Source organism: Papaver somniferum, chromosome 9, assembly GCF_003573695.1.
Source record: "Papaver somniferum cultivar HN1 chromosome 9, ASM357369v1, whole genome shotgun sequence".
In the NCBI taxonomy this organism is placed as follows: Eukaryota; Viridiplantae; Streptophyta; class Magnoliopsida; order Ranunculales; family Papaveraceae; genus Papaver; species Papaver somniferum.
The window spans coordinates 8,929,015-8,952,536 of record NC_039366.1 but is presented as its reverse complement, the minus strand read 5'-3'; the positions used below and the strand labels follow the sequence as shown (position 1 = coordinate 8,952,536).

The following is a 23,522-nucleotide window of genomic DNA, read 5'->3' as shown; positions in this document are numbered from 1 at the left end:
AGGGATAGAGCGACTCAATATGGGCTTTTCCAACCAAAAATGCCTGGTCGCTTAATCCAACTTTTCTTGTAGTGATTGATTTAGACATATACAAGGTGCTGCATTTTTGTATTGTGAGTCTTACTACTTAAGTGGCTTTACTTTAGATAACTATGTCGAGACTAGATTTCGGTCAGCAAGTAGCTGGCCTGGCTACCTTGCACAATACTGTTACAGGTGCACCCTTTTGCAAGTCCACACAATTCTGCTAGTCCAGGTTCAAGGAGTGAATATCTTCAGTGATGTTGACACCTTTTGTTTGTTGTAGGTGTGTTATTCTGGAATTGTCCGCTTGGAAGTGGCAGCTGATCTTGGTCAGCAAGTAGCTGGCCTGGTTCCCTTGCACAATTCTGTTACAGGTGACACCCTTCTGCAAGTCCACACAATTCTGCTAGTCCAGGTTCAAGGAGTGATGTTGACACCTTTTGACACCTTTTGTTTGTTGTAGGTCTGTTTTTCTGGAATTGTCCGCTCGGTTCCATCATCCTGCAGGATCTCGTCTGCTGGTTTCAGTTGTCTTTATGAACCTTAGAATTCAGGATTTGATTACTTATTTTCTTTTGTGATTCCGAACCTGAGTGTAAACTGAATTCAGATATGAATTGTATAACCAATACAATGATTTTTTAATTTTTTACTTAAATGATCATTATAATTTTTAAATTCAAGTTTTATTTCAGGGTGATTCGGCTCAGTTCAGATTTATCTCATCCGAGTCAGAAACCCTAAAGTCAGCGAGATCTGCCTTGGGATTCAGCCGAATCAGCTTTGGAATTCAGCTGAATTGCTACTTTTTTTTATATTATAAAATTAAATCTACGACGTATTCCAAGTATAGTAACTAGTGACAGCTTGGAAATATCGTAATTATGAGTGAACTTGAAAGTGTCGTTTTAGAAAAAGACACTAAATCTGGCACTTTCAGCGGCAACTCTAAAGTGTCGTATATCCGGCTAATACGACACTTTCCAACTATCTTAAAACGGCTTTTTCCCACCAGTGAAGAGGTCCATATTGTGTAGTGTGCCATCAGGCACCACGGCAAAGTTTTTATCCTTGTGCTCAGCAACACAAGAACCCAAAGTCACCACTCCATCCAAAAAATACTGTTATTGCAAGATCTAGCTAGCACCAACATAGCCAATCCTAATAAAATACCAGCTCTGATTGCAACAATTCTATCCACAAAATTTTCACTATGTTCTACTTGTATCAATAGTCAAGAACATAATGCTATTAATGGGCAAACTTATTAGATATCATCCTTTGAAGTTTGCAATTACAAACTTATAATTGAACATTCAGTTATGTTTGGATAGGTTGATGAAATGAAGCAAAACAAAGTAACAAGAGGAAAAAGTTAACATATCTATAGTCATTAAAACATTGACAAGGTATTAAGGCATTCAACTACTTCACTGAACTATTGGCAAGATGGATGGTTACTTTACTTAGAGAGAAGCTGCAGCTCGGAATATAGCAAACCATATACCAAGAAAAAAGGAACAACCAAATCTCAATCACAATTTAGGTGTTCAACCAACAAACAGTCACTAACAGACTGCCACACACAAATCTAATCATGTGTGTAAGTACAAAACATATACATGATAATACTAATATCTCTATACTGTCATGTAAATAAGAACGCCTGGAAACAGAACCAACTGAACCCAAAATAATGGGAGATATCTGCGTAAATAGCTTTAAGATATATAATTTTCTTTTTTTAATATCATCCAAAACTGATATGCACCAATGTAAGTCTTCTTTTAAAGTAATTGGAAAACATTATCAACACTAGACTACAATTTGACACACTAACAACATTTAATAGATGAAAAACAACGTTTTAGAAAATTTTCTTTAACAATTGAAATGGAACTGCCAAACTGATCTTCATTCCATGATCACATAATCCAAAGTTACAAGTCCAGCACTACCCGAATCAGATATCAATAAACCCTGAAATTTTTTCAACACAAACCAATCACATACGTTGTCTCAGTTGTATTGCCTTACTAGAAAACAACACTGGATTTTTGAGATAGGTAGTGTGAAGCTGGTGTCTAAATTACATAAACTTTGGTCCTAAATACAAATTGATAGTTTAACAATTAATAAACTTAAAACATCCCTAACCAATTGTCTAGATAGAAAACAATATGGGGTTTTTGTGGTAGTCTGTGTGAAACTGGTACAAATGACTTGGTCCTAGATACAAATTGATACTTGAAAATGCGTCCATCCATGATTACCAACATATCAGGTCTTCAATTTTCTGCAGATCTACTATTTCAGCAGTGGTGGCGTGGGGAGTAGCCTGTATTGTGTGCCTCCACATATAGCAGCTGACTAAAAAGACAAAGATTATGTGTTTGACGCTTGAGTATATCCCTGCATAGAAAAACCAAAAGATGAATTAAGGGTTAAGTGGCAAAATGCCCCAATTTGGACCCCAAGGTTGTGAAAATATCCCGGACGTTAGGCAAAAGATCAAAATGCCTCATTCCGTTACTTGTACCTATAATTGTCAAAATGAGGCATTTTGATAACTTCTGACTGGCCAACTGTATTGTGAAATGTCTTTTTTGCCGTTCTAAAGAAATACCGCCCGACATGATGTCACACGTGTGCTGTTAAATTCATAACACGTGTGCACTGCAAACAGATGAGACGCGTGCAATGTAAAATGGCGACACATGGAATGTGATGGACACGTCGACTGTGACTGACACGTGGGCTAATAAATTCATAACATGTGTGCACTGCAAACATATGACGCGCGTGCAATGTAAACTGGCGACACGTGGAATGTGATGGACACGTGGGTTGAGACACCTGTACCACACGTGTGGTTCGTACGAATACTTCAATTCTTATCTTCAACCTTGGTCGTGTTTGAGCCACACAAACCAAAACACCAGATCAATATATAGACAGAAAGAGATCGAGAAACAGAGAGAGACATTGAAGACGGGGAAGAATAGTGAAATTGCAGATCAAGAAGATAGATGAGACGGAGAAGATAAGATTCGCATTTCTTAACCCAGCGAAGAACAGGTAACTTTTAACCCAGCGAAGATAAGATTTGTTACGTCTATTATAAACTAAGGTATATTGTTTGTTCTTGGACGGTAGGGGAACTGCGAAACTCCTAGGTAAGTTCATGTGCCCGTTACCTCTTATCGTAGGGGAATCTGATTTTCATACTGACAATGCTTATTGCCAAGTGCTTCTCTAAGTGGAGAATAGAAATATAGAAGCACATCTTACATTCAGGAGAATCCAATGAATGTGAACATTTCATGTTTGTGATCCCCATAAATGTATCAGCAGATGATAAGCAAATCAAATCCATGTGCTCGTTTCGTGGGAATCTGGAATTTCATTAGATAATACGTTGTTTGTTGTACTGTGAGATGCCAGTTACCAAGTGGATTCTCCTAGTGGAGATTAGAAAACGACCTAATATGAAAAACTAAAACAAAGTCAAATTAAATAATTTTGTTTCTTTGTAGAGACTGATCGAATTGTACCGTGTAATCAATTTCTCAGCTGTTTCTGTCCCCAAGTTCAAATAATTTTCATATCTGGGGGGACGAATTAAAATTCCTAGCTAAGGTTTACGTAGGCAGAGTTTTCTGGACAGATCCCAAGCGAGTCGGTGATGAGATCCACAATTCAATTGATTAATCTATTGGACTAAAATGCCCACCAAGGAAAAAATTCTAATAGAAAATGTTTACTGATGTGTAGTCACAGTAACATCTGAATATATCCAAATGACTATGAAAGTTAGCCTCTATAAATAGTCTAGACCGGTTTTCGGAAAGTATATCAGCATTCAATATAAGAAAAAGAAAATAAAAGGTATTCCAAAAACCACCGGTAAATTAGCTCGATCTTAGTAGTGAAGATGGGGATAGTTTGGAGAGGATCCCCTGGGTTCTTTACTATCTCTAGTGTCTTTGTGATACTGACAATATGCCTCTCTATTAGTACAGGTGAGATTCGTATTCATTCCAATTATATTTATTTTTCTGTTTATTTGTGATGAAATTTTATGGAATTTTCAATTTTTCATAAATGATAATATATATAGGCATAACAAGTTTAGACATGTTCAGATCAAAGTTCAAATTCGCAATGAGCTTGACGACAATAACATTTACATTTTCAGTTGATCTGATTGAGATTTCTATGTAAGTGCCCCAAGGTCGGTCCTAAAGGGTAATTAGGACAAGCTCCACTTTAGGGCAACAAGGATAGAGGCAACAATAAACATCTTTTTAATTTGGAGTTTACGTCCAATATATAGTTATAAGGGGCTTATACATAATTTCTTTTTATATATGTTTACAGATATGGCAGGAGCATCGGAGCCAGACATTCCCATGGAAGGAGAATCGAAGCCGGGCACTCCCCTTGAGGGTATTCCCGTGAAGCCTCTAACACCTCCACCAACAGTCCCGCCACCTCAACAACAGTGCCCACCGCCACCAACAGTCCCGCCACCTCAACAAAAGTGCCCACCTAAACCTGTATGTAAACCTTCACCATTACCCATACCACCTCCAAAGAATATGTGCAAATTCGAAGACACATATTTGGCTATCAACAGTGATTGTGGTACTTGTGCAAGTGAATGTAAAAAGAAATGTTCTGGCATGGATAGTTCGATGGTAACGCAGCGCTGCACTGTACAAGATTGTTCGCAGATTTGCGAGTGTTGTTGCGAAAGCAACCCAGCAGCATGCGTCCCTTGAACATGTGTACTCTAAAGGAATATTCCATGTGTAAAAGTGATAATCGCATAAGACAAATGCTTAGAAAGTGGAGCTAATTCCCCGGAATAGAGTGTGCATCTTCCTAGTTATTGTGCAAGTGTTGGTTCAGAACCATTTTGTGTCATTGTTTGTTATTTCCCATTTTGTCGCTCTCGTTTTTTATGCCTACTTAAGGTTGACGATGTACTCTTTATCTCTTTAATCATCAATAACATCCATCCTTCGTGAAGTTTCCATCTAATCTTTGCGAGTTGGAGCCAATAGCATGTATTTTGTTTCCGAATTATCAACCATTTGATTTGACGGCCTTTATAAAAAATACAATCAAACATAAACAGTCTATCCAACATCGTCGGTCTCTACCAATTTTTAGCCTACGCCAAAGTAACTGCTGCTAATAATAAAATGTACCCCTCCCATATGAGACCTGCCGTTCTCCCAAACTGAACTTAACACATCTCTGTGCATAAAAAATTAGGCCATACGATGTCTTGTTAACAAGTTTCAATTAGGCCAGTGTGGCTAAGATGTTCGTTGGATGTTGATGGTTATCTCATTTTTACTCACAATAACAAAGTTCGGCGGCTTGTCACATCTCTGTGCATTAAAATGTAATTTCCAGAATCGAATACTCAAGTATGTGTTTGATTATTATGCTAAAATTGTCCCTTTTATTCTATATCATCAGCCACATCACTTTCATAGATGTCTCTCTTTAATTTAAAGAGAAGCATCCATATGCTAAACCCATTTTACTAAGCAAAGGTATTCTCATACTCATATAGTTGATGATTCACTTTTGAATTGACTGGATATCTTAGAGACAATAATGTCTTATCTCTTAAATGGAAATAAAAGAAAAACTTGAAGAAAAGCTCACTGTAGAATTCTAAAGAATTTCAAAGATACATTTCCTTTTACGTGAATATATGTGTATACATAATTTCGGTGGGGATGAAAACGTTATATTTCTTATTTGATCTCCTTTACGTTTAGGGAGTGCTGGATTGTTTCTCGGAAAACTTTGAAACTACATATGAGCATTCTGTTCTTGAAATTGTTTTTGTTTCCATCTCACATTACTGACCTGAAAAAAGACTAAAGAAGTTGAGAGATTGAGATTGTGTGCAAGCTTTTTAAGGAAGTTAGTGGTGACAATGTTGCCAAAGGGTTTGGTTAGACAGCTAACACGTAGAAAATTCTGACAACATAAGCTTTGATAGATTCAAACATGGCTGGATACATGTGAAGCAAAAAAATCATGGAGACCAACTCAGAGAAGTCGATTATGAAGGAACTCCAAAAGAGAGCTGATGCTTATAAGAATGATAAGTAAGTGTAGGAGGTAGTTTTGTTATTTCTTAGTATGTAATCCCGGAGGCTGTCAAAGTAATTTGTTTTTTATTTTACCGCTTTTTACACTCAATGATTTCTCCACACGAATTTGATATAGGGAACAAGCAATACACATTATGTTACCATGTTACACCAAAATTATTTTGTTTTTACTGTTTGAATGGATCTTATTCAGACCAAACATTGTTAAGATGTTAACTTGGGAATATTATCAGGGACGACGATATCTTTTTTAGTTGGATCACCCATATGATGGGCATATTTTATTTTTGTTGCATCATCAAGTTATTTTACTGATTTGATCAAGGCATACATTTCATTAAGTTGTTAGTATAGTTGTCCAAACTGCGTTTTGGCTTTAAATGGATAATTAGATTTCAGGGTGATGAGATAGAAAACAGCCATCAAAGATTCAAAATCATCATTTCGGTACTTAGGATGCAGTACTAACCCCCTCCTCCCACCCCACCCAAATACAATGTCCATGAAAAAAGATAAAGGAAAAATGGCCACTTAATCATATATTTTTTTATTGATGTACCACACAGTGTACATGCAGAAAACGCCTGCATTGAGAAAGTGGACCTTCTGTCACCAAGATAACGTTATACAATATATAATATCTTAGTTTGTCTATAAGTATTCGCCAGTAACATAATGATGTCATATTTGCAACGCAGGCTGCTTTTGTTCGTTCTGTCTTCTTTGTATCTCTCGATTCTGGATAATGAGGTCCAAAAGATGGTTCGACCCAGCGCATCCAATCTCCCAAGAACACTAGACTATGTAATCAAACGACTCTCGAATTCCCCAGGAATTGGCATTGGCAAAGGATGTAGTGTTATCTGGCTTCTTGCAGATTCTTCACCAACCTGTGAATTTCAAATTTGCTTTGAACTCCTTCTAACAAGAAGCACAATGTTCTCCCCGGCGCATTTAAACTCTTGAGTAGGTATGGGTAAATAAAATTAATGCATCATCCTCGCTCTCCCTAGAACACTAGATGGAAGTATTATGTTCCTTAATTTCTTCTTTTCGTAACTCATTGTGTTCCTTTCTCTGTTGATAATCATCCTTCTAATAAGTCCCATTGTATGAGTGTGTGTTATGTTATCGAGTAAATATTTAGTTGGCATTTTAATTTATTTATGGCAAGTTGGCAGTTGTAGCTCATTTGGTTTTCTAAAATGTGCCGCAAGTAAACGTAAATCTGCCAGTATATTAAGTTTATCAGTCCCTTGATAAACTTGGAAAGAAGATTAGCACATGCAAAGAAGAATATTTGATTAAATTCATGTAATGAAGAATATGGAAACAAGTTTTATACGCAATGCAAAGAAGAATATGTGATTGAATACATGCAAATAAGAATATGGAAAGAAGATTATTACATGCAAAGAATAATATTGATGTAATTAGTTTAAATTTCTTTGATTTATTTATAGCAATAAATTTAATTCTCTTGATGTAATTATAGTATTAGGATCTTCACTCTTTCTATGAAATTGTACAGTCAGCATATATACAAAATAAAAAATCAATCTTATTACAGTTGTATGAGATTCAAAACCCAAACCCAATATTTCTTCATGGTAATACAGAGCTAGGTTAGATTTGTTTCACTACTCTCCGCAACTGCATCAACAATGGCTGTTGAAGATGAATTTCTACCTCCTCCACCTCCCAACAATAATCAACCTAATAGGGGATCAGGTCTATCCCCATCAAGACCCTATTACGTTGGTTCGGCTCACTGTCATCTTTACCCCTCTTATCACCAATGATACCTATTGCATCTGGGAAAGAGAAATCAAAAGGCCATAAGTGCTAAAAGCAAAATCGGTTATATTGATAGATCCATTGTGAAACCCACGGATCCAATTGATCTTTCACATTGGACTCGAGCAGATGACGTAGTTGGTAGCTGGGTTTCCAACTCAGTTGACCTAGAAATCCGTTTCACTGTTCAGTCATTCCCATTTGCAAGACACCAGTGGTTAGAAGATCAAAAACCAATTCTCTCGTACCAATGCTCCTAAGCATTTTTCTCTCAAACAATCAATCTCTTCATTGAAACAAGAAAATATGAATGTTGCAATGTATTTCACTCGGCTCAAGTATCTTTGGGATGAACCGGATTCATTGAGACCTCTCTTTCCTTGCATCTGTGTAGCAGGCAAGAATTTTGTAGGTCACCACAATCAAGATCGTTCAATGGAATTCCTGCAGGGTCTTCATGATCTTTTTTATGCTCTCCGCAGTCAATGCTTGTTAATGGAGCCAGTGGCATCTGCAGCAAAGCTATACAATCTTTTAAGGAAGGAGGAAGCACAACAAGGTATAAACTCATCCTCCACTGCTCATGTGGAATCTGCATGACTCAATGTCTCTCGCAATTACTCTTATTCATCTAGACCAAATACAAGGTCTTATTTAATTCCTGGCAACAACCCTAGTCCTGGCGAGGGTACAAACAAAAGGCCAAGACCATTTTGTGACCACTTCAATAAGCATGGACACACTAAGACTACACGTTGGAAGCTCAATGGATAACCAAAGGATCCACCCTGATCACGGGATATTGCATCTCCGGCTTATGCGGTTGCTGCTTCTGTTCCGGATACACCTGCTGCTCCAGATATGGCGTCACTCCATTTGCAAACTTTGCAGGACCTTCATACGAGAATGGAGACTGGACGGAGTAGGCGAATTTCTGTCCTTTACCATTATTGTTTTCAACCATCTGTTTCTTCTCTAGTCCATCCCAATGAGGATTGTTTTAATTTTTTAGCTCGTAAATTTGTTTACCTTCGTTCTTCGTTTAAACACTTGTGTGATGTAAGCCCCAAGGCAAAACAAACTAGCCTTAAATTTAATAAAAGTGTTTCTTTCTCTAAGCATCCTTTCCAATTAATACATGCAGACATTTGGGGACCTTTCTTCACTGCATCTCTAACTGGTGCCAAGTACTTTCTAACAGTTGTCGATGACTAATCTAGATGTACTTGGGTGTTTTTGATGAAAGTAAAGTCTGAAACCTTAAAGTTTCTCAATTATTTTTTTTTTCCTTTGTTGTCAAACAATTTTCGTAAAAAATCACCAGTATCTCCTATGGTATTAACACATTACTTATACCTCATCTTCAGATTTTTAGGTCCGACAATGGCTCTGAGTTCAAATCTAATGAACTCTAATATTGGTTTCACCATAATGATATTCTACATCAAACTAGTTGTTTCTATACTCCACAACAAAATGGAATTGTTGAAAGAAAACATCGTCATGCTTAATGTAGCACAAGCATTACGATTTCAAGCCAACTTACCCATACGTTTCTGCGTGAGTGTATTTTGGATGCTACATAACTTATCAATAAACTGCCAACACCAGTTTTATCACATAAATCTCCACATGAAATGCTCCTGCATTCACCTCCAGATTATTCTTCATTTCGTGTTTTCTGGCTTTCTTTGTTTTGGAAGAAACACTCGCATAACTAACAAGTTTTATCAACGCGCCAAGTCGGCCATACTTCTTGGATATCCATACGAACAAAAAGGTTACATTTTGAAACTTCCACTCTACTCAGTCTCATAATTCTTGTTCACTACCTCATTCTGAACAATCACTTCCTTCCAGGCAGTCATATCTTTCCACTGCCCAACAATCTGTTATTCAATGTGGTTCACGAAATCACTCATTGACATATACATCTTCGGATACTCATTATTCTTCAGTGCATCCATCGACTGTAGAATCTCCAAGACAGTCTTCTGCCACCGAGCATAGCTCTCCATCTCCATCTGACATTAGACAACATAATTTGGTTGTTCCTTTGCCATAATCTGCAGTACCTGAAACACATACTCCCCATCTCGGCTTCATAATCGATCACCATACTTACAGGATTATCATTGTTCCGCTCCTGCGAGCAAATCAACCTCTCTTTATCCTATGACAAATTATTTGTGTTTTGAATAATTCACTCAATCTAATCAAGCATTTCTAGCTTCTGTAATCCTTACTGCAGAACCAAAATCATTTTCTCAAGCAAGCAAGTGTCCTAAATGGCGTGCTTCCATGGATAAAGAAATCATCGCTTTAGAAGCTAATAATACTTGGATACTTGTTGACTTACCACCTGGTAAAATAGCCGTTGGCTGTAAACGGGTTTTGAAAATAAAATTCAATGTTGATGGCACTATTGAGCGATATAAGGCTCTTCTTGTATCCAAAGATTACACTCAACAAGAATGTATCGATTACTACAATACCTTTGCACCTATGGCTAAACTGGTCATTCTTCATGTATTACTATCTATTGCAGCTATCAAAGCAAGTTTATTAGAGAGGCGGCATGGTTTATTAGAAGGGCGGCATTTTAATAGGACAAAAAGGGTCATTACATGATCATTCAAGGTGTCTCTTATCAAAAAAATTGGAAATGACAAATTAACCCTCATAATGGATAACCTAGTTTAGTGATGATAATCAAATTTAATGTTAATGATTAAATTCACTTATATTAACTCAAAATCAAAAGAAAATCAAATTTTAGAGTTAAAAAAAAAAAAGTTTGAAGATGGTAGAGAAATTTTAACCCAGAGTGAAGGTCAATCTCAATCAATTGAAGAAACTAACCTACAAAGTGAAAACCCAATGCCTGAAAATGACCAGGTATACTTCTAAATTAGTCTCAAATACGTAAAAAAATTCAACTTCTTACATTCTCGGAACTAATTACGGTTGGCATTTCGCTCGTAACCAACCGTAATTCATAGTTACGGTTCGTAAAAGATGAACTACCAACTGTACCTGGTTAAATTTGGGGAAAAACCCAATTGTAAAACCAGTTACAGTTGGTAACTAAATGCTCGATACCAACCGTAACTGAGTTACGGTTGGTAACCAAATGCTCGATACCAACCGTAACTGAAGAAAATTTTCAGATATAAGAACATACGGTTGGTAATTGAACTATTACCAATCGTAACAACATCAAATTCTCCAGTTACGGTTCGTAATAGAGTTAAAATCAACCGTAGCTCACATAAATCCAGAAAATTGAATTTCAATTTTCACCTAAAATCCTAATTTCTGATAGAAATTAAACTTAAATCGAACAAAATAAACTAAACCCTAACTGGGTTTTTCATAATATACCTCATATAAGTCATTACACTTTATTAATTTTCGAATCACTGATTAATCGAAGACGACGAAATTTCCAGTTTTAATGGAGGTTAAAGTTGATGGAGGAGAAGAGAAGATGGAGAAGAAGATGAAAAAAAATTGATTTGGTTTTTTCTGATTCATTAGGTTTAAAAAAAATTGATTTGATTTTGATTGATTTAAGGTGAAAAGGGTAATGCAGTTAATTTACATCCCGTTTGGACATCTCCTAACCAACTAAAGGGACCTTACTATCACAATGCCGCCCCTCTAATGAACCATGCCGCCCCTATAATAAGCTTGTATCAAAGGGCGGTCTCTTCATTAATTAGATGTCAACAATGCGTTAATTCAAGGGGGAAATTTATATGAAGATACCCCCTGGACTAAGGTAATAACGTAAATCTGCCAGTATATTAAGTTTATTAGTCTCCTGATAAACTTGGAAAGAAGATTAGCACATGCAAAGAAGAATATGTGATTAAATACATGCAATGAAGTATATGGAAACAAGATTAGTAAGCATGCAGAGAAGAATATGTGATTAAATACATGCAAATAAGAATATTGAAAGAAGATTAGTACATGCAAAGAATAATATTGATGTAATTAGTTTTAATTTCTTTGATTTATTTATAGGAATAAATTTAATTCTCTTGATGTAATTATAATATTAGGATTTTCACTCATTATATGTAATTATACAATCAGTATATATACAAAATAATGAATCAATCTCATTACAGTTGTATGAGATTCAAAACCCAAAACTAACATTTCTTCACAGTGTTGGCCTCCTTACTCATCCCAATTTTTGGCATCACCAACTGAACAAGTATAATAAGTAGTAGGGTCAAGGAAAACGTACATATGACGATGTACGTTTACTGAAAATATTCATAGATAGCAAAACTCAGTCACTCATGTATCTCTAAATGCTACTGAAAAATGTCACTGGTAGCAAAACGGACATGTGATGATTCGTCGCAATTGGAAAAGAATGCAGTGGTATCTGGCATCTCGCTCATTCTGTACCAACATATTTCCAAATTATTTTTGTTGATTGGATTAGAATAAAATGTGGTTGCTGGCATTTTTCTTGATGTACTTTTTTAAGGTAATGTTGGCTATTGTATATTACGATTTCTCCAAAGCTCCTTGGTCAACTTGAGAAGTTTTCCAGAACTGGAAGTGGAGTCTCAAGTATGAATCTAAGTTGTGAAATAGCTGTTCCGTTGTTATTCATTACATGTAATCGAATTATTTGCTGAAAATAAGTATTTGCTTTGCAAGTAGCTTGGACTATATTCTTTTTTATACGTGTTTCTTATATCATCTATTTGCTCTTTCCTACATTGTGCCATTTTCGTCCAATATCTTGCTCGACAATCCAAACAGGGACATGAGAACTTAGGTCGACAGAAATCAAGTAGGTACAATAGTCAAGTCTACAACGTTAACTGGTACGACTACGGTTTTCAATTGCGCCACTGTATCGAAGTTTCTTTCATATTAAATAGGATTGGTTTAATGTTTTGAATAGAAAATCCAGCATTGGGAGTCCATTCTTCTGTTTAAAAGCAGAAGCTATCAGTCTTACCTTACCAAAACATAGATTGGCATTTTTCCCTTTGTTGAATAACGAATGGTTTGGCAGTAATAAAATTTGTGTGATGCATACCATGCCAGTTTATTTCTCTCGATTATGATATTATTTATTAACTAATTTTACAATCTAGGCATGGACGTCAAGTGACAAGTAGATTTGTTACGTCTATTATAAACTAAGGTATATTGTTTGTTCTTGGACGGTAGGGGAAGTGCGAAACTCCTAGGTAAGTTCATGTGCCCGTTACCTCTTATCGTAGGGGAATCTGATTTTTATACTGACAATGCTTATTGCCAAGTGCTTCTCTAAGTGGAGAATAGAAGCACATCTTACATTCAGGAGAATCCAATGAATGTGAACATTTCATGTTTGTGATCCCCATAAATGTATCAGCAGATGATAAGCAAATCAAATCCATGTGCTCGTTTCGTGGGAATCTGGATTTTCATTAGATAATACGTTGTTTGTTTCTGTGAGATGCCAGTTACCAAGTGGATTCTCCTAGTGGAGATTAGAAAACGACCTAATATGAAAAACTAAAACAAAGTCAAATTAAATAATTTTGTTTCTTTGTTGAGACTGATCGAATTGTACCGTGTAATCAATTTCTCAGCTGTTTCTGTCCCCAAGTTCAAATAATTTTCATATCTGGGGGGACGAATTAAAATTCCTAGCTAAGGTTTACGTAGGCAGAGTTTTCTGGACAAATCCCAAGCGAGTCGGTGATGAGATCCACAATTCAATTGATTAATCTATTGGACTAAAATGCCCACCAACGAAAAAATTCTAATAGAAAATGTTTACTGATGTGTAGTCACAGTAACATCTGAATATATCCAAATGACTATGAAAGTTAGCCTCTATAAATAGTCTAGACCGGTTTTCGGAAAGTATATCAGCATTCAATTTTTTTTTTTGATCGAGAAAGGAGAATTTATTGAAAGGAGAAGAAAATATTACAGCAAGTAGATATAACGGTAAAAACGAAAGAAAAACTAAAGAAAAAAGTAAACAATGAAAGTTTTATCTCAGTAGAACATGTTATCCCACGAGAAGATGCAGAAGTCTAGCCTAAATTTAAAATCTCTTTTAAAGGAACAACTCCAAGTCAAAAGGGATGTTTTGACCTCTACACTTACTTGGAAGTGAGAGAGAGATTTTTGCTCAAAAATTCTTCTATTCCACTCATTCCAAATTGCCCACAAAACTGCAGCTGGAACCAAATCCCACATTTTCTTTGCCGGACCATTTATGCCATTGGTAGACCAACTTTGTGCCAAATGTAGAACTGACGAGGGTGGGTTCCAAGGGAGGTGGTTAGGATAGATTAATGACCATACTTGTCTAGAGAACTTGCAACTCAGAAGCAAGTGTTGCGACGATTCGCATTCGGACAAGCAAAGTGGGCAACGACTTGCGAGATGGAGACTTCTTCGTTGCAGAGCATCTTGAGTGGAAATCTTATCAAGTGCAGCAGTCCAGAAGAACAAACAGACCTTTGGGGGAACATGAGGGTTCCATATGGTCTTATGGGGAAAAGGAGAGGTCTGTGCTGTTGATGGGTGAGTGATATCTGTGAGGAACTTGTAGGTAGATTTGGCTGAGAATGTACCTGAGCTTGAGAGAGACCAAGTGCGGGAGTGAGGATTGTTTGTCAAAGTTGGGGGAGTATCACCAATGAGCACCAATAAGGACATAAGTTGGGCAACTTCAGGTTCTTTGAGAGCTCTTTTAAAGTGGAAGGACCAACAACGGTTGTCGCTTGAAATGTGCTCGCGGATTGTACCTTGTTTGAGGCCTGCTAATTTGAAGAGAGCAGGAAACATTTCCTTTAAATTGCCTTCTATGTTCCATTTGTCGAGCCAAAAAACTATTGTTGCACCGTCGCCGATTGAAAGAAGTGAGAGGGATACCACCAATTGAGCCTGAGTTGCGATATGCTTCCATACAGAACAACCATAAGGAGTTGACGGAATTTGAGGAGCCCAGATGGACTGAGGTCCATCATATTTGTTCCAAATGATGTTGTGCCATAGAGTGTTACGTTCATTACCAAATCTCCAACCCCATTTTGAGAGAATAACTTGATTCATTAATCTTAGATTCTTGATACCTAGCCCACCAAGTTTAATTGGTTTCATCATCACCTCCCAGTTGACCAAATGCGTTTTTTTGGATCCACCGCTATCCCAAATGAAATTCCGCATAATTTTCTCTAGTGACTTGATGACTGATATGGGAGCTTGGAATACTGAGAAGTAATACACAACAAGATTAGACAGAACATACTTTACAAGGGATACTCTCCCAGCTCTAGTGAGAAAGCCTTTCATCCAATTAGGTAATCTGTGTTCAAAATTCTCCACAGCAGGATCCCAAAGTGATTTTGCTTTGGATTTTGCTCCCAGTGGCATACCTAGGTATGAAAAAGGGATCTTCTCTGTTAAGCAACCAAGTCTTGCAGCCCAGTCTTCAAGTTCTGGAACCATTCCCACTTGGATTAATTTTGTCTTAGATGGATTCACCCTCAGGCCAGACACTGCCTCGATGCACTTGAGAATACTCATGAGGTTATGCAGTTCTTCCCAATCAGGATTGATGAAAAAAACTGAGTCATCTGCATAGTGAAGGTGTGATATAGATGGGGTCCCCTGCTTCACTGTGAATCCAGAGCACAAACCAGACTCCACAACCTTATCAATAATTTTAGACAGACCTTCCATGACAAGCACAAAGAGTAAAGGAGATAGCGGGTCTCCTTGTCGGAGACCCCTGGAGGTAAAGAAGTTACCAAAAGGAGATCCATTTAGAAGAATTGGGAAAGTTGGGGAGCCGTAGAAGAATCTAAGCCAACTCAACCATTTCGCTTTGAAGCCCATTTTCCGTAATACATCCTCTAAAAAGGACCAGCTCAGTCTGTCGAAGGCTTTCTCTAAATCCACTTTACATATCAGACCGGGAGACTTGTCTTTTAATCTTGAGTCCACAATTTCATTGGCAATTAGAATACCGTCAATGATTTGTCTTTCAGAGATGAAACCCGTTTGGCTTGGATCAACTAAACTTGTCATTAAAGGTTGGAGACGTGATGACAAAGCTTTGGAAATGATCTTGTATGCACTTGTGAGAAGGCTTATTGGTCTGTAGTCCTTGACAGTCTCCACATGATGCTTCTTTGGAATTAAGGTAATAAATGTTGAGTTGTGTCTTGTATCCATGAAACTCGTAGTTGAAAATTCTTGAACCATAGCCATGAAGTCACACTTGAGAATAGGCCAACATTTCTGAAAAAATGCTATGGGGTATCCATCGGGACCTGGAGCTTTATCATTTGCTAAGCTTTTGAGAGCAGTCAGTATTTCCTCCTCGGTGATCATTGCGTCTAATGCATCAGCTTGATCTTCAGAGATATGTGGTAGATTGATGTCTCCGATATTGGGTCTGTGGGGGAATTCTTCCGAGAATAAATTAGAATAAAATCCAGTGATGTGGTCGACAGTGATATCTTTTTCCGTTACGATATTGCCATCGATGAACAATTGCTTGATCCTATTTGACCTTCTCCTATCAGATGCCACCTTGTGGAAGAAAGTAGTGTTGCGATCGCCATCTCTCAACCATTCATTTCGCGCCTTTTGTTTCATGGAAAATAAGCATTCAATATAAGAAAAAGAAAATAAAAGGTATTCCGAAAACCACCAGTAAATTAGCTCGATCTTAGTAGTGAAGATGGGGATAGTTTGGAGAGGATCCCCTGGGTTCTTTACTATCTCTAGTGTCTTTGTGATACTGACAATATGCCTCTCAATTAGTACAGGTGAGATTCGTATTCATACCAATTATATTTATTTTTCTGTTTATTTGTGATGAAATTTTATGGAATTTTCAATTTTTCATAAATGATAATATATATAGGCATAACAAGTTTAGACATGTCCAGATCAAAGTTCAAATTCGCAATGAGCTTGACGACAATAACATTTACATTTTCAGTTGATCTGATTGAGATTTCTATGTAAGTGCCCCAGGGTCGGTCCTAAAGGGTAATTAGGACAAGCTCCACTTTAGGGCAACAAGGATAGAGGCAACAATAAACATCTTTTTAATTTGGAGTTAACGTCCAATAAATAGTTATAAGGGGCTTATACATAATTTCTTTTTATATATGTTTACAGATATGGCAGGAGCATCGGAGCCAGACATTCCCATGGCAGGAGAATCGAAGCCGGGCACTCCCCTTGAGGGTATTCCCGTGAAGCCTCTAACACCGCCAGCAACAGTCCCGCCACCAACAGTCCCGCCGCCACCAACAGTCCCGCCACCTCAACAAAAGTGCCCACCTAAACCTGTATGTAAACCTTCACCATTACCCATACCACCTCCAAAGAATATGTGCAAATTCGAAGACACATATTTGGCTATCAACAGTGATTGTGGTACTTGTGCAAGTGAATGTAAAAAGAAATGTTCTGGCATGGATAGTTCGATGGTAACGCAGCGCTGCACGGTACAAGATTGTTCGCAGATTTGCGAGTGTTGTTGCGAAAGCAACCCAGCAGCATGTGTCCCTTGAACATGTGTACTCTAAAGGAATATTCCATGTGTAAAAGTGATAATCGCATAAGACAAATGCTTAGAAAGTGGAGCTAATTCCCCGGAATAGAGTGTGCATCTTCCTAGTTACTGTGCAAGTGTTGGTTCAGAACCATTTTGTGTCATTGTTTGTTATTTCCCATTTTGTCTCTCTCGTTTTTTATGCCTACTTAAGGTTGACGATGTACCCTTTATCTCTTTAATCATCAATAACATCCATCCTTCGTGAAGTTTCCATCTAATCTTTGCGAGTTGGAGCCAATAGCATGTATTTTGTTTCCGAATTATCAACCATTTGATTTGACGGCCTTTATAAAAAATCCAATCAAACATAAACAGTCTATCCAACATCGTCGGTCTCTACCAATTTTTAGCCTACGCCAAAGTAACTGCTGCTAATAATAAAATGTACCCCTCCCATATGAGACCTGCCGTTCTCCCAAACTGAACTTGACACATCTCTGTGCATAAAAAATTAGGCCATACGATGTCTTGTTAACAAGTTTCAATTAGGCCAGTCTGGCTAATTGAATGATGATGGTTATCTCATTTTTACTCACAATAACAAAGTTCGGCGGCTTGGTACACATGTTTCTGGGGTGAGTGTATTTTGGCTGCTACATATCTTATCAATAAACTGCGAACACCAGTTTTATCACATAAATCTCAACATGAAATGCTCCTGTATTCACCTCCAGATTATTCTTCACTTTGTGTTTTTGGGTGTTTTTGTTTTCCCAGAAACACTCGCATAGCTAACAAGTTTGATCAACGTGCCAAGTCGAGAATATTTCTTGGCTATCCATATGGACAAGGAGGTTACACTATTTATTATCTTGAATCAAAATCAACCTACGTATTCCGTGATGTAGTATTTCATGAAACTATCTTTCCCTTTCATGATTTATCTACTTCTCAATCTTTGTCTATTCCTATGTCAGAACACCAATCCGAGTATATGCACTACGACTCAATACTCACTCCTCTATATTCCACAAAACAACACTGTGAAACTTCCACCTCTACGTTGTGACGGATCGAAAAATTACGCCTTTGGCGCATTCCCTGCAGGCCGTAACTTCCCCGATGCGCCTTGATGAAGCTACGATACGGGCCTTAAAGTTAGGAAAATGCACGTTCATTTGCCCTTGCAAGCATGCTCGTGGGGCAAGATGCAGCTATTTAAGCTTCCACACCATTCCAACTTATCCTAGTTCCACAAAGGGTTTATTAAGAAAATAAAAACTTTCTTAATACTGCAAAAAATGCCTTTTGAGGCCCTAAACGAAGGAATTTGGCTAAATTCTGGTGACCATGTGGATTTATAGATCAACATGTCTTGATCTTTAGGTCGTTTCCCATCAAAATGGACTCCTCTTGAGCTAAATTACGCCTTGATAGGAAGTATGAGCATCGAAGGAATTGAATGCAACAAGCCTCATCAAGCCTGGAAAAAATCATCTCTTGCATCGATCTACCGAGCATAGATGATATGAGGGGCCAAAATGTCGCAATCATCTCCCAATTAGATGATATGAACGACAAAGTGTTGGACCGGCAATGCTGCAACTCATTGCGGCTGCCTACGTACTCTAAAGGGAACAAGCACAGACCGTAGTTCATCACCAAAGGGACATGAACTTAAACCAACTCGTTTGCGAGGACGTGGCCAAGCAATAAAAGTAATGGCCTAGTCTGTATAGGCTTTTCCGTCAAAATGCATCCAAGTGATGAATACTTAGTCCGCGGCATGGCATAGTGATTCCCATGCTTAACACGCTCCATTGGTAAGGCTACATATCTATAAATGAGGCATAAGCATCATTTATTCTCTTTCGGCTAAGCTATGAAGCTTACTTGTTACATGGTCCGCATATGTACCTTCAACTAACTATCTCTCCCTATATATGTTTAAAAGACATTTTTACAACTTAGATTGGGGGAGAAAAAATCATTCATCACCTCCCCGGGCCATGATGGATGCACCTCACCACCCTGTCCAACAACGATGTACGGCCATGACGGTTGAACATTTCCTGAGACAGGTCCCGTGAAGGGCCGTGATGGTTGTACTTCCGTTTTTGGCACATAGGCCACTCCAATGTCCAGCCGTGATGGTTTTACATCTTTAAGTCTATCTTACTTTGTGCATGGTCCGTATATGCACCTTCAACCAAGTACCCCTCTCTATATATTTCTTAATGGAATTTCTACAAGTATGGAAAGGGGAGCATATTGACATGCTTTCTTCACTATTCATGGCCATTTCCATGAATTTCTAAATGACCGGCCAAGATGGCTGCTCACTGCCAATGCTAACTCCGATGTCCAGCCATGTTGGTTGTCTGTTGCCAACTCGGTTTCCATCCATGTTGGTTGTACATTACCAGCTCGGTGTCCAGCCATGTTGGTTGTCCACTTCCAACCCGATGTCCATCCATGTTGGATGTACATTACCAGCTCGGTGTCCATCCATGTTGGTTGTCCGCTGCCAACCCGATGTCCAGCCATGTTGGCTAAACATTGTCAACACATTGGCCAAGGGTCAATTTTCTTTTTTCCTATGCAACAAATGCTTTGGATGAAGCTTCATCTCAGGCCATGACGTATCTTTTAGCATGCGCATGCTAAAAACACAGGGTGCTACATTATTCACCCCTTTAAATAATTTCGTTCAAAACAAAAACTATTGTGGAGAATATATTCGATTTGGATTTATTGAGTAAAAGTCCCATACCAGATGCTCAGAAATCAAGGGTTTCTTCAAGTTATCATGAATAACAATTTAGACCTTCTGAGCAGCCGTCACATACAGCCTTCCCAGGAATCCAAAAGTGCCCATAACAATACCAAGAATCGCAATCGGCCAGTGCCAAGAGGATATCTCGACCAGGTATCTTAGATGTCATCCCATACTACCACCCAGAAATCCCTAAGGTTCACAAGGTTGGTTCCAAAGGTTTGGCACGAGTATAACACAACATGCCACTTCTTTTTGCAGTATTGTGTGAAACAGCTTCCAGTTGCCTACCGTCCCTGACGGTCATCCAGGTTGTCACTCGTAAGTGGGATGTTAGCCGGGCCTGACAGTGCACATCGTTGGCCAGTTTCCAACGTGTGGGGATGATCAGTCCCATTGTCTACCCACCGTACCAGACGGTCTTCCGGATATCCACTCATAAGTTGGGTGCCACTTAGGCCAGGTAAACTAACAGTACTTAAATAAGCTCAACTCGAATCGTAAAGTAACTGGCATAGCAGTTACATACTCTTTTCGCGCAAAAGTTGGCCTACTCTCCAACTTTATTTCCTTTTTTAGGAAAAATACTCTTTGACGAGTCCACTCTGCACAGTCGCTAGAGTTATCTCGGAACTTGCTCTGATACCAACTGTGAAGTACCGGAAAATTATGCCTTTGGCGCGTTCCCCGCATGCCGTAACTTCCCCGATGCACCATGATGAAGCTAAGACACGGTCCTTAAATCTAGGAAAATGCACGTTCACTTTCCCTTGCAAGCATGCTCGTGGAGCATGATGCAGCTATTTAAGCTTCCACACCGTTCCAACTTACCCTTGTTCCGCAAAGGGTTTATTAAGAAAACAAAAACTTTCTTAATACTACAAGAACGACCTTTTGAGGGCCTAAACGAAGGTATTTGGCTAAATTTTGGTGACCATGTGGATTTATAGATCAACATATCTTGATCTTTGGGCCGTTTACCATCAAAATGGACTTCTCTTGAGCTAAATTACGACACTCGGTTTTTTAGCCTATGTCGAACGCCTTGATAGGAAGTATGAGCATCCAAGGAATGGAATGCAACTAGCCTCATCAAGTCTGGCCACAATCATCTCTTGCATCGAGCTAGATGATATGAGGGGCCAAAATGTCGCAATCATCTCCCAATTAGATGATATGAGCGACAAAGTGCTGGACCGGCAATGATGCAACTCATTGCGGTTGCCTACGTACCCTCCCATACTCTAAAAGGATCAAGCACAGACCGTAGTTCATCACCGAACGGACAAGAACTTAAACCAACTCGTTTGCGATGCCGTGTCCAAGCAATAATGGTAACGGCCTAGTCCGTATAGGTCGTTCCGTCGAAATGCATCCAAGTGATGAATACTTGGTCCGCGGCATGGCATATTGATGCCCGTGCTTAGCACGCTCCATTGGTAAGGCTACATATCTATAAATGAGGCATAAGCATCCAAGTGATGAGTCCTCCTTCAACAAATGAAAAGCCTTAACTCTGATGAGACAAGTATCATTCACCAAATATCCTTTATCTGGGTCATGGAGTTCATTAAGAAGTATCTTTTTTCCGGGCCATTTTAATCATTTGATTACCCAAGGAGAGAAAAAAATTGGCCTACAGAGGCCCCTATTTCTCTAACTTCGCCTAGAGCCCCCATATAGTTTGCTACGGCCCTGATCTTCGCCAACCCCTGCCTTTGCTAATCTTTTCAGGGAATCTGTGCCTCAATTATGCAGAGTCCATAAAATTGGTAACGTAAAATAAAATTTGATTAACTAACAACAATTATGTATAGATATGCATGGTAGTAAACAGTAGTATTGTAAGATACACATACCCTGTCTCACTATGTTATCGGGATTTGCTTGAGAAGTGACCGCACAACTGAACTCCATGTCCGCCGGTTCAATCAACTCCATAAATTGTAGGTAAACTGATAAGTGATTGTACACTTGCCCCTCGGGCCTTCGGATAAATTTGAACTTTCTTAATAAATGAAAAGATATGAGAAGTTGGTTAATCAAAATCAGAAAGTATGAAGAAACTAATTAATCATCTTGATAAATAAAAAAACATTGAAAATCAAATAAATCTACCATTTTGAACTACCCACAGTGAAAACACTAGAGTAAAGTCCAGTCTGGGAATTGATCTTTGTGAAGTTATCAATTTTCTAGATGAACTTGAAAGATGAAGAAACCCCTATTATCTTGGATCTCATTGATTATTGAAAAGCTCTGTAAGTGTAAGTGTGAGTTCAGTTATCTTCTTTTAACTCTTTTCCGGTATTTAATTGGAACCAACCTTCTCGGGGTTTTGGGGCATAGAAGGGTAATGGAAACGGAAATTTGGGAATATGCCCCAAAATCCGGTGTCATCCTGGGAATATGTCCCGAAATTCCAGTTATCGGTAATACGCCCCACCGTCCAACTTTTCCATCCATTAGAGTTAAAAGTCAAGTTATCAAACGTGTGGGATCATACGTGTGAAGATAAAGACAACACATGTCCTTCCACCACCGCTGTATCATTTAACCCCACAACCACTAGACTTTCTTGAACTTCAAGATCAAATTTTAGATCCACACCAATATGACCAAGTTTTGTTGCCTGAAAAGTGAAAACCATTTTTCTGATGGCTATTTTCGCGTGGTTTGGAGAGATTTTCTAAGAGAAGAAGGAAAAGGAAATAGAAACATTTGTACGGGTTGTGATGCCTTTGGGTTTGGTTTGATTGTGAAAAAAATGGGGAAGAAAGGTTGGTGCGACTGATCCATAAGCAATGAAAATTGAAGATTAAGAGATAATTTAGAGTATGAGATGGTTTAGAAAAGTTGGGTTCTTTCCTAATTCGATTTTATAGGAACTAATGCTATGAATCTAGAGATTTTGACATCAAATCAGCCAAGATGTGAATATCTTGTCGTTGATTTTAAGTGATCGATGGAGAAAATGGAAAGTGTTCAAGGGTTTGATAATGACCAGAAATCGAAGTTAAGAAGGTATAGGAAAATGGGTGCACATAAGTTAAGATTTTGGGTGATTTGTCAAGTAAAATCAATGAAGAAATTGAATTGCTGCTGCTGATTAGCCATGGATGGTTGTAGAAGAAGAGGGTGAAACTGTCATTTTGCAGATTTTGAATTGTTTTGGGACGGGCAGCTAATAGAAATGTATTGAGCTACTCAAGAGAAGACACCT

General features: G+C 38.2%; 2 protein-coding genes across 2 annotated transcripts; both read left to right on the top strand.

Moving 5' to 3' along the window:
- Nucleotides 1-3,909: 3,909 nt before the first annotated feature.
- LOC113309127 (late cornified envelope protein 2A-like) lies at nucleotides 3,910-5,037 on the top strand. The gene is made up of 2 exons (XM_026557544.1): nucleotides 3,910-4,046; nucleotides 4,405-5,037. Exons 1-2 carry the CDS (start codon nucleotides 3,959-3,961, stop codon nucleotides 4,806-4,808), a joined length of 492 nt encoding a protein of 163 aa, XP_026413329.1. The 5' UTR covers nucleotides 3,910-3,958; the 3' UTR covers nucleotides 4,809-5,037.
- An 11,658-nt stretch (nucleotides 5,038-16,695) lies between these two features.
- Nucleotides 16,696-17,539, top strand: LOC113311314 (chitin-binding lectin 1-like). The gene is made up of 2 exons (XM_026560154.1): nucleotides 16,696-16,783; nucleotides 17,142-17,539. The coding sequence occupies exons 1-2, from the start codon at nucleotides 16,696-16,698 to the stop codon at nucleotides 17,537-17,539; spliced, it is 486 nt and encodes a 161-aa protein (XP_026415939.1).
- Nucleotides 17,540-23,522: the final 5,983 nt, after the last annotated feature.

Coding starts and splice junctions, on each gene's coding strand:
- LOC113309127 (XM_026557544.1), top strand. CDS start 3,959: ATGGGGATAGTTTGGAGAGGATCCCCTGGGTTCTTTACTATCTCTAGT. Junction 4,047..4,404: donor ATGCCTCTCTATTAGTACAG/GTGAGATTCGTA, acceptor ATATGTTTACAG/ATATGGCAGGAGCATCGGAG.
- LOC113311314 (XM_026560154.1), top strand. CDS start 16,696: ATGGGGATAGTTTGGAGAGGATCCCCTGGGTTCTTTACTATCTCTAGT. Junction 16,784..17,141: donor ATGCCTCTCAATTAGTACAG/GTGAGATTCGTA, acceptor ATATGTTTACAG/ATATGGCAGGAGCATCGGAG.